The 13207-nt window shown below is 47.4% G+C and overlaps 1 protein-coding gene across 2 annotated transcripts in view; it reads right to left on the reverse strand.

The window, feature by feature from the left end:
• Window positions 1-9104, reverse strand: part of Ubn2 (ubinuclein 2) — a 63237-nt gene extending 54133 nt beyond the window's left edge. The window contains exons 1-2 of one of the 2 annotated variants that reach the window (XM_051174738.1): window positions 8370-9104; window positions 2384-2476 (exon numbers count right to left, since the gene is read on the reverse strand). In XM_051174738.1, coding sequence (XP_051030695.1) covers window positions 2384-2476; window positions 8370-8762 — 486 coding nt within the window. In that variant the 5' untranslated portion in view covers window positions 8763-9104. Of the gene's footprint in view, window positions 1-2383; window positions 2477-7850; window positions 7985-8369 lie in introns of those variants that run through there. The other variant, XM_051174739.1, reaches the window with a different exon arrangement.
• Between the last annotated feature and the right edge of the window lie 4103 nt (window positions 9105-13207).

Consider the following 13207-nt stretch of genomic DNA (forward strand, 5'->3'; position numbering starts at 1 on the left):
TTGTTTTGTTTTTTAGAAACACACACACACAAAGAATCAGAGAAAGACAGGGTTTCAGCAGGTTGTAGGCCTGACCTAGAACTCACTATGTAAATCAAATCTGTAGTGATCTTCCTGCCTCTGTCCTCAAAGAACTGGGATTTCAGGAATGCTCCAGACTATGATCACTTCAACTACTTTGCTTATGTGGCTCCTCAGAATTACCTTTGCTGCACCAACTTTATTATCACTGTCCCTTAAAAAAAAAAAAAAAAAAAAAAAAAAAAACCCTGAAGCTATTAGGACCGATTTAAGCATGAACACCAAATCTCTAAGGTAGAGGAAGCAGATTATTTTTCTTTTTAAGGAAGAGGAGTTTAAAGCTGTAATTCATCAGCAGTATTAAATGCTTGGCAAGGAGCCACTCAGAATCAAAGTTAACTTTAACTGAGCTCCACGTGAAGCACTAGGCACTGTGCAGACATCTTCACAGACATTACTGAGTTTATACCCAACTCTAGAAATAGGAGTTTCCCCGGGTGGTAGTGGTACACACCTTTAATATCAGCACCTGGAAGGCAGGGGCAGGCAGATCTCAATGAGTTCAAGGCCAGCCTGATCTACAAAGCTAGTTCCAGGACAGCCAGAGCTATAACACAGAGGAACCCTGTCTCAAAAAAAAAAAAAAAAAAAAAAAAAAACAAAATAAAAAAAAGAAATAGGAGAGAGCGAGGTGGGAAAAATCACCAAGAATGATCTTCTAAGCATCACAAGTTATGCTGTGTCCTATAAACTAAGAAAGCAAGTCAAATCCATTAAGATGGACCTTGTACCCTATATGACATACACCAGCTAGAAACTACCCTTGAAACACAGCCAGAACCTTCAATATCTGAAACCTTAGGCAAGAGGTAGAAACAGGAAGATTATGAGCTTTAGGCCACCCTGAGCTACAGAATGAGGCTGTCTTAAAACAGAACACAAAACACCAGGAAAACAACCTCACTACAAATTAGTCTGGGTTTTTTTTTGTATCTTTTCTTTTGTAACACCTACCATTTCATCTGTTTTAGTGAAGAGCCACAGAACAAATACCCAGAAAGACTTTAAAAAAAAAAAAAAAAAAATCTCAGTTTTCAGATATGAAAGCTGGGCTTTGAGTGAAAATGAAGGGCTCAGAGGTTAAGAGCACTGACTACTACTTTGTTTGTTTTTCAAGAGAGGGTTTCTCTGTACTGTTTTGGAATCTGTGTTCCTGGAACTCACTCTACAGACCATGTTGGCTTAGATCTCACAGAGATCTGCCAGCCTCTGCCTCCCAAGTGCTGGGATTAAAGGCGTGCACCACCAACACCCAGCTCCACTGACTTCTCTTTCAGAGGACCAGGGTTCAATTCCCAGCACCCACATGGCAGCTCACAACTGTCTGTAACTCCAAGATCTAACACCCTCACACAGACACATGCAGGCAAAATACCAATGCAAATGAAATAAAATAAACAAATTATTAAAAAGGAGCAAAATAACTTCACTCAAAGGGCACAATTTGTTGGTGGCAAAGAGTAGCCTAAATAAAACCTGACTAAAATTCCACCATATTCTGATTAAATTCTCTCATGCAGAAGCCAACAAGTGTCAAGTCCAATTGGAGGTGCACTTTCAGGCTAAGGGAAATGCCAAAGCCAGTGAACACTGACATCCTATCTCTGTGAAGCATTTTAATGCTCATGGAGAAACCAGGAGAGAGCCCTCATTCTCAACTCAATTCATAGGATAAACAGGGCACAGTAATAGGAGCTATCTACGGTCAGCTACACTAAAAACTGGAGGGAAATGCTCTATGGAAACTACATTTTTATAATATATTACTTATGTTTCCTATTTAACTAAGAATATAGAATATACAGAAATATTTAAGACAAATATAACACAAAGTTTCCTACAGGTCCTGATGGACTCTAATCCAAAGGGCTTACAAGTATAGTCCTCCCACTCACTCTCTGAAAAAGGAGGAAGGGGAGAGGGGCCAGAACAGTCCTCCATGGTGGAGGGCGGGAGCAGGGTTACAGCTACACACAGCTGGATGCTGGATGTGCTTGCTGCCTGTTCATCTGTGAGATGAACATGTGGCCATGTTCATCTGTGAGAAAGAATAAATATTACTTACCTTATAGTTTTTTATTGTAACATTTGTCAGATAAACTGCCTAGATTCTAGAAGGACTATAATGAATGCAGCCTACTAACACAGTCAGGACAAACCTGTAAAACTGTCTGGCTGTCAAAACCATTCATTCAGCTTTAAGATAAGTAAGCAGTTGCTATTTATAGGACCTTCCAACTAGCCACACAAAGAAAACAGGCCAGCAGGGTAAAATTACCTAGGTGAACACTATCATACTCACATATTTCATTTCAAACTTCTTAGCCAACATTTCCACTTCTTGCCTCTCCTTATGCTCATCATTAAATGGGTCTTCTGTATGAACAAGTTTCTTCTGGTTCAAAGGAAATGAGGAAAGAAACAGAAGTATTAGAACTGTTTCAACTAGATTGCCATATACTAATCACATCAACCACAGTTCAGTATAACTGAATAGCCTATCAAATAGGTACTCAATATTATATATTCCATAACTACAGCCACTGTATTATTTTCCAGATTTGACTATCTTTAAATTTCAGTGAGTCAATTTTCCTAACATAAATAGGTCAAAAACATTAAAAACTACACACACACACACACACACACACACACACACACACACACACACACACACACACCATGGTTCACAGAAGTATCTGCACTTAATAGAACTACAAATGCTGTATAGTTTTTTTTGATGGTCAAGAATTCAACATCAAAACTGACTCCATTTTTGGCCACCTTCCCAAATGACCTTGTGATCGCCATCCCAAATAAAGTAACCTTTCCCTTAGACCAACATAGGGAAAATATTAATTTTATTTTGGCATTATCCCTAAAAAGGGCTCATTCAGCCACGAAATATCCATAAAAAGGTATCCAAATTATTCACTATAGAATCAAGATTCATCATATGCTTACAAGTTATTATTTGAGTATCTGCAGTTCCCCTGGCTTTCTGCTAAGGCTTGGAAATCAATAATTTCTATATCACCTGCCTCCTGGCAATGGATATCCATTCAAGGAATACACATACTATTAAAAAAAAAAGTGCAATAGTTCACCATGGCTTCCTTCTAACAGTATAGAATGAAACATTGTTTTAAAATACAGTTTAAAATACAGACATACACACTATGAGCAAGGACCCTACATTAACCATCCACTTGCCAAAACAGATAAAGTTGTATCCTTTCCTGACTGTGCTACATTTTCAAAAGCCATTTTTTAATATGTTACTATTATGTGCTACATGATGGGGGGGGCAGTGAATACATTCGGAGGTCACAGGGCAACTTTGTAAAGTTGGTCTTCTTGCATCTTTCTATGGATTCTAGGGATTGAATTCAGGTTGCCAGACTCAACCTGAGTTTACTATTTTAGCAGATATGTTTTACATGTATGATTTTCAATTAACAAAAAAGCTAAGAGCTCCTTTTTAAAAATATTATTTTTATCCAATTTCAGAAATTTTACTTTGGTTTTGTTGTTTCTTGTTTTGATTTTAGGAGACAGGGTCTTACTATGCAGCATTGGATGACCTGGAATTCCCTACCTAGACCAGACTAGCCTCAAACTCAAGAGATCCTTCTGATTCTCCCTCCCTTGTGTTAAGATTAGAGTGTGCCCAACTATCCATCTGAAAGTAAATTTTTTGCTTTTTTGAGACAGGATTTCTTTGTGTGGTGCAGCCTGGCTGTCCTCGAACTCACTTTGAGACCAGACCAACCTTGAGCTTGAGAAATTTACCTGCCTCTGCCTCTTAGGATTAAAGGTGTGACTGTTAACCTGCCTCTGCCTCTTAGGATTAAAGGTGTGACTGTTAACTGTTTTAACCTGATCCAGCAGCTTCAAATAATTAAAAGTATTATTATAACCAAAACAAAGACCTGCATTTGGTACTAAGGTGCTTCATCCTAGATATAAAGACTGACACACATAATCAGCCTAAAACATGACAGGGAAACATGGGCAGGATGAACACAAAAAGGTTCATCCTTCCCAGCACATCAGAACAGAGGGGGCTCTTTTCAAAAACAACCCAGGGGGAAGGAAAACTAGCAAAGTGAAACTGTTAAGGAGTCAATGCTACACGGGGGCATAGCGGTTCCCTCATGCTAATGCACAGGACTGCAAGCAATCAGCATCTTTGTTATAAACTGATGCCCCCATCACTGCGGAGTCCAAGGAGTAGGTCCTTACTATACCTATGATCAGGACTTTATGACAGTTTTATTGAACCCAGAGCCTTTCACATGCTAGGCAAGAGTTCTACCACTGAGTTCTCTCCCCAACCTAATCTGACTCGTTTTAAATATGCAAATATAAACACAAAGATTTGTAATTTTTACTAATAGTCACCTTTTTAAAAACATTTGTTTGTTTAATGTACATTGGGGTTTTGCCTGCCTGCGTGTTTGTGTGAGGATGCCAGATCTCCTGGAAATGGAGTTACAGACAGCTGTGAACAGCCATTTGAGTGCTGGAAATTGAACCTGGTTCCTTTAGAAGAACAGCTAGTGCTCTTAGCCATTGAGTCATCTCTCCATCTCACCTTTAAATGTTATTACTCTAAAATTTTTTTCAAGATGGGGTTTCACTACATAGTCTAGGCTGGCCTCAAATTCACAATCCTGCCTACGTATCTTGAGTATCACCATGACCAACCTATTCTAAAATTGTATAGTTTATACAGGCATTGAAATCATTCTCTTGTTTACATGTGATCTATAAAATTAAAACAAACTCACTTCTCCTTTACAGTTAAGAATAATACCTGCCATCCCAGCACTCGGGAAGCTGAGGCAGGGAGTCTGACGGAAGTTTGAGGCTAACCTGGGCTACACAGTAAGACCTTACCTCAAAGCGCCAAACACCCGCAAAGAATCATCCTTTTCAATACCCCCCCCCAATATCCCCCAGCCCAGGTTAAACAAACTGTAAATTATGAGCTACCTATGTGTAAAGTCCATGTAGTAATTTCCTCCTTTGATGTTAGTAGCATGTTCAAATCTTTCATAGGCCCTATCCAACATAAGCAAGTGACAAGTAACAGAATACCACAGAATTCTGTAACAGCACAGCTACCTCACCACCATTATCACTTGTTTTTCTCTTCACATGAAACATTTAACTCATTATGTTCTCAAATGGGTGCTCAGGTTATCTGATTCTTGGTTCGCTAAGAACTCAACTTTTTTCTTGTGCATTTGTCACATCCAAAACTTATTTCACAATGCACTCTCACCAGCAATGGTAAACAAACTAATCTTTCAGGGTGGGTGTGATTCCGACGCCTCGGTCATCGCTGAACCACCATGATTACGGCATGGTACTGCACAGAGAGGGCAGGGCAAACGGACTGACCTAATCTGTAAGGGAACAGTGCTTTTCCTCATAAATACAGAGAAATCCCAACAGTATTTCCATTCACGGGATTGCTTTCTTCAATTAGCAGCTAGGAAGGGGCTTATTTAATATACCTGAGTGCAACAGCCCACAGCTACCAACTTTCAGTTAAAACAAATCTTGTTCCCTGACATATAGCTATTTAAAAAATTTGGAGACTTTTTCTAATTCTCCTTAGCCTATTCAATTCAGTAACTCAAAATTAAAATTACTTTGGAAAGACTCTTAACTCTAAAAATAATCTGAGCCAGGCTTAGTAGTACAGGACTACAACTCCAGCTACTCAGGAAGCTAAAACAGCAAGATCATGAATTCAAGGCCAGTTTGAGCAACTTAAATTATCTTCTCTCAAAAACAAGGCATGAGCTGTACTTGGAGTCATGTCAGTGATATAGCATATCACTGGCCTAGCATGTTCAGATCCCTTGGCTTGATTCTCAGCATTAGAAAAAATAAAAATAAAACACTTCCTAGAGGAGAAAATTTGGGATTTATCACTTTCCAGACATTCTAATATTCACAGTTAGCTTTCCAGTTGGTCACTCTTCTAGGATTTCCTTTATGGAGCCATAAATAACACAAAAGTGTTATTTATACATTACCAGGTAATAAATATATTAAGTAGGTAAGTAGGACTAATCATAGGAAAACCTCAGTAAACTTGTTTCAAATGTATACAGCATTAAAAAAAAAAAAAAAAAAAAAAAAAAAAAAAAAAAGAAAAGAAACTAAAATCCAGGATAGTCAGGGCTATAGAGAAACCCTGCCTCAAAAGACAATTTAAAAAAGGAAGGAAGGAAGGAAGGAAGGAAAGAGCAGAATTCTTGAACATATGTTTGAATATAAGAAATTTGGGTCAATAAATTCCAAAACTGTTAAGTGTGTATTAAACAAAACACAAAAATTAAACCCAATTTACCTGTCTCTTAGAACATGAAAGTATAGCTCTGTACCAAACCCTGCTTTCAGGGAAAGCTCACATACATACCGATAAACACCACAGAACACAAATACACAGCAGATCAAACAGTTGAATACCGCATAGCTAACTAAATGGGGATGGGGAGAACACCACACCTAGGTTAGCTGGGAATGGTGTATCAAACACCTTTGATCCCAGCAGTAGGAAGGTAAAGTCAGAGGGATCTAAGATGAAGACCAGCCTGACCTACAGAGTGAATTTCAGGGCAGAACCGCTACACAGAGAAATCCTGTCTCCAAAAAGCAAAACTTAAACAAAAAAACCACCTAGGTTTGTGCAGGTTCTTTCTACAGTGTTTGCACAATGGCAAACACTAACTGATATTATGTATTTTTACCTAAAGATGGTTTTTGTCTTGCAGATTTATTATCGTATCTGTGTGTATGTGTACACCTTGCAGAAGATGGCTCTCTCCTTCCACCATGTGGATTCTGGGGATGGAACTCAGGTCTTCAGGATTGGCAGCAAGTGCCTTTACCTGCTCAACCATTTGTCACCAGCCTCCAGTGCACTGAGGTCACAGACTAGCAAGCCCATCTACAAAAATTTGATTCTGTGACTTATGCAAATTATAAAAATGGAATACCTACTTCTATTAGCAGGTCAAGTATAATTTCTTTGGAAAATGCTTCAGTTTAATAAACAAAAAAAAAATGATGTTTATTAAAGAGTTGTGAATGGAGTCTACAGAACAAAATGTGAAAATGACCAAAATGGTCTCTACCCCTAACAATCCAATTTCCCTGAAAACATTTAGTAATGATGGCTGCACGATATTTGTAACTAGCCATCAAAGGGTTATCTGGCACAGAATGAACACAAGCTAATGACATTATTCAACGTAAGACTTTTGACTTAGAGTCCTTCATTGCAACAACAAAGATAGTTGATGAAAAACTAATGAATTCTGGAGTCCATCAGGCCTGATAGAAAGCCCAGCTTAATAAAGAGCACAGTCGCTAAACCACAGGACAATGTCTGTTTGTCTGCCTCTGTCTCTCTCCCTCCTCCTCTCCCCTAAAGATCACAACCCACAACAATAAAAATTACAGTCACCGACAAACCGCTGTCCTAATCCCCATTGTTCGCCGCTTCCCTCAACGGCATACCTATGTATTTCCCTAAGTTTTTTTTTTTTTTTTAATTCAAAGCCAACATTTTTTCCATCATTCCATCATGCTCCAAAAGACTACTCCGGACAAATAACCCCAATTCGAACTAAATGATAGCCACTCAATATGATTAAACAGCCACCGAATAAGACAGGAGACCTTTCCATTCAAAGACAATATTATGCACAAACAACACACACACACACAAAGCTAACAATATTTACCAACACGAGTGTAACCACATTAAGGAATCCACTTTTTCATTTCTAACGTGGAATCTTCAGTTTCTGAAAATGCTTTAAATCCTCTCAAATCCCCTTCAATCAAGGAAAATTAAACCACCCGGCCACGAGCCCATCTCAGCAGCCCTGGCGCCCGGTACAGCTGGGTTGAGCAAGGATGAGGATGAGCCCAGGAGAAGGGGTCACACAATCTGTCCGCTTCAGACCGGGGGGCGTGTCCCCCAAATGTTTCTCGCTTCCCTTCTACCGGAACGGAACGACAGATGGAGTGCCACCAGAAGCCGGCCGCGCGGCTCGCGGGGCCTCGGGATTTGGTGTGGGGAACAGAAAGGAAGAGGTTTCGAAAGGTGCAGAGGAGAACCGGCCGGCTGGCTCGGCTCGGCCCGGCCCGGCGCCGCGCGGGAGAAGGGGCGGCCTGGGCCGCCGGGCCCCCGCCACGCCACCCCACCCCGGGGGCGAGCCCAGCGCGGCGGCACCCGGTCGGGTCGGGACCGTGCGTACCCGTTGTTCTCCGCACAGCAGCAGCTCCGGGTAGCTGAACTCCACGCAGCTCTCGTCCGTGGGGTCCTTGAGCACCAGCTCCAGGCGAACCGTCTCCCTGGGCGGCCGCGGCGGCGGCTCGGCCCGGGAAGCGGCGTCCCGCGGCGGCACGGGCGGCGGCACGGGCGGCGGCACGGGCGGCGGCGGCGGCGGCTCGGGCCGCGGGGGCTCGCGCTGCGGCGGCGCCATGGGCGGCTCGGCGCGGCTGGGCTCGCGCGGCGGCAGCGGCTCCGCCCGGGCCGGCTCCGGCCGCGGGGGCGGGGGCGGGGGCGGGGGCTCGGCGCCCGCCGGCTCGGCCTCGCGCCGCCTCACCGGTGACAGGCTGATGAACGCGACTCTGCGCGGCTCCGCCATCCCCGCGCCTGCGGCCCTCGGCGCTCGCCCGAGCCGGCTGTCGCCTCGACGCCGCGCGGCGTGCCCGCCCGCCCTTCCTTCCGCTCTCCGCCGCTCTTCCTGCGTCCGGCGCCTTCAGCCGCCTCCGCGGACGCCACCGTGAGTGCGGCCCGGGCCCGCGTCCCCGCCACTACGTTCTGACGGGCTCCGCCGCCATCGCCAGGGTCGCCGCATCCGCCATGTTGGGTCCCCCACATAAATAGAAGCAGGCCGCGGAGCGGGCGCATGCGCACACCCGAGACGCTCGCGTCCACAGTCGTGGCTGTTGCTCCGTTCTCCCCTTTTCCTCCCAACAGCCTGGAGTCCGCACGGCCCGGCGGAAGTGACGTCACGGCGGGCCCGTCTCCCTAGCGACGGGGACGCTGCCCGGGCTCCCGGCTCCGGAGGAGGGTGTTTGGGTTCCCGCAGCGATTTCCTCTTCTCGCCCGGAAACCCAGGCGCGCTCGCGGATCCCTCGGGGCGGGCGTCGCGCGCGGTGCGCCCGGGGACGACGCGGGGGGAGCGGGGTTGCCAGCTGAGGGTCGCGGGTGTCCCCCGCGGAGCGCTGAGGCCGCCGGAGGTGTCCAGGGCAGAAAGGGAACCCGGGCCCCTCCCGAAAGTGCCGCGCTGCCCCCGCCCCGCCCGGCTGCCTGCCGCTCGGGGACGCTCGGGGGTGCTCGGGGACGCTCGGGGACGCTCCGGGACGCTCGGGGGGTGCTCGGGGACGCTCCGGGACGCTCGGGGGTGCTCCGGGACGCTCGGGGGTGCTCGGGGACGCTCGGGGGTGCTCGGGGGTGCTCGGGGACGCTCGGGGGGGGTGCTCGGGGACGCTCGGGGATGCTCCGGGACGCTCGGGGGGCTCGGGGACGCTCGGGGGTGCTCGGGGGTGCTCCGGGACGCTCGGGGACGCTCGGGGGTGCTCCGGGACGCTCGGGGGTGCTCCGGGACGCTCGGGGACGCTCGGGGGTGCTCGGGGGTGCTCCGGGACGCTCGGGGGTGCTCGGGGGTGCTCAGGGACGCTCGGGGGTGCTCCGGGACGCTCGGGGGTGCTCGGGGGTGCTCGGGGACGCTCGGGGGTGCTCGGGGGTGCTCCGGGACGCTCGGGGGTGCTCGGGGACGCTCGGGGGTGCTCCGGGGACGCTCAGGGGTCGGGTGTGCTCCGGGACGCTCGGGGGTGCTCGGGGACGCTCGGGGGTGCTCGGGGACGCTCGGGGGTGCTCCGGGACGCTCGGGGGTGCTCGGGGACGCTCGGGGGTGCTCGGGGACGCTCGGGGGTGCTCCGGGACGCTCGGGGGTGCTCGGGGACGCTCGGGGGACGCTCAGGGGTGCTCCGGGGACGCTCGGGGGTGCTCCGGGACGCTCGGGGACGCTCGGGGGTGCTCGGGGGTGCTCGGGGGTGCTCGGGGGTGCTCGGGGACGCTCGGGGGTGCTCCGGGACGCTCGGGGACGCTCGGGGGTGCTCCGGGACGCTCGGGGGTGCTCCGGGACGCTCGGGGGTGCTCCGGGACGCTCGGGGGTGCTCCGGGACGCTCGGGGGTGCTCAGGGACGCTCGGGGACGCTCGGGGGTGCTCCGGGACGCTCGGGGACGCTCGGGGGTGCTCCGGGACGCTCGGGGATGCTCCGGGACGCTCGGGGGGTGCTCGGGGACTCCAACCTGCAAGCCAACCCTTGGTGAAGGCGTTCGTCTAAGCAGGGTTTGCGGTTATTTTAGGAGATATGCTCTCAGGGGAAAAGAAAAAGAAAAAAAGAAAAGACGTTAGATGGCCCGTCTGTGCTTGGGAGGGGCGTAGGTTGAAGTACCCATGGGAACTGAATTGTAATTCAGGTTTTAAGGAATGACAATTGCTGGCCCTTTCAGTCTGCTCAGTAGAAAGTGAATTCGAAAGCTCGCTTTCTACATCCTCCTGGGAACCCAGGCTTGTTAATTGCTTTGGTGTTGAGGAGCTGAGTCAAAGTGACATAATAGCCTTTTTTTTTTTTTTTTTTTTTTTTTTTAATAAGCTGGTATTCGCTCATCATTCTACTCCTTTCCAAAGATGTACCAAACGGTGATGGAATGTTTATCCCCAAAGTCCCTCCGAGTTCTAAGTCAGGCGTGGAGGTGCTCAGGAAGAGGCCAGCTGTTGGAGTTCTTAATGCTGGCATTCCAGAGCCAGGCAGATCTCCATGACAGAAACACTAAAGGCAAAGCTGTCTGAGATGCTCTTTGATCCACTAGGCTGATAAAGGAGTTAGAAATGGATGACACTGAGCTCCTGAGGATATGTGGAAACGATAACTTCCTTTTATTGCAGGAGTAACCTTTGCATATGGCAATTTAGAAATAACTGCCAAATGTACACATGCTTTAACTCTCCTTTCTGTGACTTTATCAAAGAGATGTATCTTATTACATTTTATTTAGGTGTGTTGGGGGTGGAGAATGGAACTCAGAGGACAGTTTGCAAGAGTGGTGGTGCCCACCTTTAGTCCCAGCACTCAGGAGGCAGAGGTGGGTGGATCTCTCTGAGTTCAAGGCCAGCCTGGTGTACAGAGCAAGTTCCAGGACAGCCAGGGCTACACAGAGAAACCCTGTCTCAACACAAAAAAACAAACAAACAAAAAAACAGAACAAGAGTGTGTTCTCTCAGTGTGGGCTAGAACTCTTAATCCTCAGGCTTGGTGGCAAGTACCTTTACCCATTGAGCCATCTTTTTTCTCTCTCTTTTGTGTGTCTTTCACATCATATACCCGATCCCACCCATCTGCTGCCCATGCCCTCAGCCCCTGCAACCTCTTCCTCCACTCCCCCCCAAAAAAAAAATTTAAGAAGGGGGGGGCAAAGGGAAGATCTTGTCATGGAGGCTGCAGTGTGACACAGTGAGCCAGGAAGTAAACCCCTTTACCCACATATCTACATGCAGGCACTAATCACAAAGAAAAAAAAGATTGGTTGGTTGGAGACCCCTGCTCTCTGCCACACTATCAACACTGGGCCCTCACTGGGACTCTTCCTGGACATCCTGTTGCTCTGTGTCAGATCCTGCAGCCCTGGAGCCCTGTCTCTCTCTCTCTCTCTCTCTCTCTCTCTCACACACACACACACACACACACACACACACACACTCGTCCCAGCAGAGCACAGATGGGGTACATGTTAGGGTGGGCCAACATTTAACCCCAGTCCTGGACCTGGGTAGTAGCAGGGTCGGCCAGCCCGCCAGCTCTCCTGTCTTCACTACCAGGGTGAGCTCTCCAGCGCTGCCCTGGCTCATTCACCCTTTGCAGTGATGAGCAAGGGGTGAGGCCAGTTCTCCAGCGTTCACGTCCTGGGGCGATTCTCCCACACCCACACGTTCAGGAAGTGTAGGGGCCACTCTCCTGAGTGCTGCAGCTGATAAGGGTTAGGGTTGCTCTCCCACCTGAGGGGGGCATCTCTTCCCCCACCCATTCTGTCACATGACATTAAGTCCATTGAGCCAGCTTAACAGCACAAACTGCTATAAAATTCTGTATATTTTTGTTCTTTCCCAACTGAATTGGTTAGATAGAAAGGATTTTTCACTTATTTTACCAATTTAAACTTTTATTTTGAAATTCTTTTTCAAAGCCAGCTCCTTCACACATTTGTTAGTATCACTTTTCTATTTTTTTTTTCTTTTCCTTTGAGACATCATCTTAGTGTGTACAGCCCACACTGGCCTCAAACTCTCATCCTCCAGCCTCAGACTTGGGAGTGCTTGGATTCCATGCAGGCTCCATGCAGAAGCTATATAGCTTCTGTTTTTAACTTAATTCACTTTGGAGTTGATCAGTCTCTTTTGTGACGTTATTTCAGTAATCTTTGTGTAACTTCTCAAGGCCCCAATGTCATCTCGCTTTCATTTTCCCTGGTTTTAATGTTAGGACTTAAGACCCTGTCCCCTGAGCATTAATGAGAATCTAGATTGAATAGGAAAGGTTTTGTCCAGGCACTTGCTAATTTAGTCTGTCTCTTAGTTTTGCTTACTTTTTTCTTTTTTGTTTTTTTTTTTTTCGAGACAGGGTTTCTCTGTGGCTTTGGAGCCTGTCCTGGCACTAGCTCTGTAGACCAGGCTGGCCTTGAACACACCTCTGCCTCCCTAGTGCTGGGATTAAAGGCGCGTGCGCACCGCCACCCAGCATGGTGTTGCTTACCTTAAATGTTTTGGAGCTGGGATGGCAGGGTATTTCCAAGCATTCCAGAAACCCAGGGTTGAATGCCTAGCATAACATGGTAAAATTTGCCCATTGGCATAGTAAGTACCTAGTTTTATTAACTTCTGCTTTATATTGGTGATTTAAAAGTACACGTATATTGGGGTGGGGAGGGAGATGCTGGAGAGATGGCCAAGTGGTTAAGTTCACTGGCTGCTCTTCCAGAGGACCTGGGTTCAGTTCCCAGCACCTACATGACAGCTCACAGCTG

Source organism: Phodopus roborovskii, unplaced genomic scaffold (genome assembly GCF_943737965.1).
Source record: "Phodopus roborovskii unplaced genomic scaffold, PHOROB, whole genome shotgun sequence".
In the NCBI taxonomy this organism is placed as follows: Eukaryota; Metazoa; Chordata; class Mammalia; order Rodentia; family Cricetidae; genus Phodopus; species Phodopus roborovskii.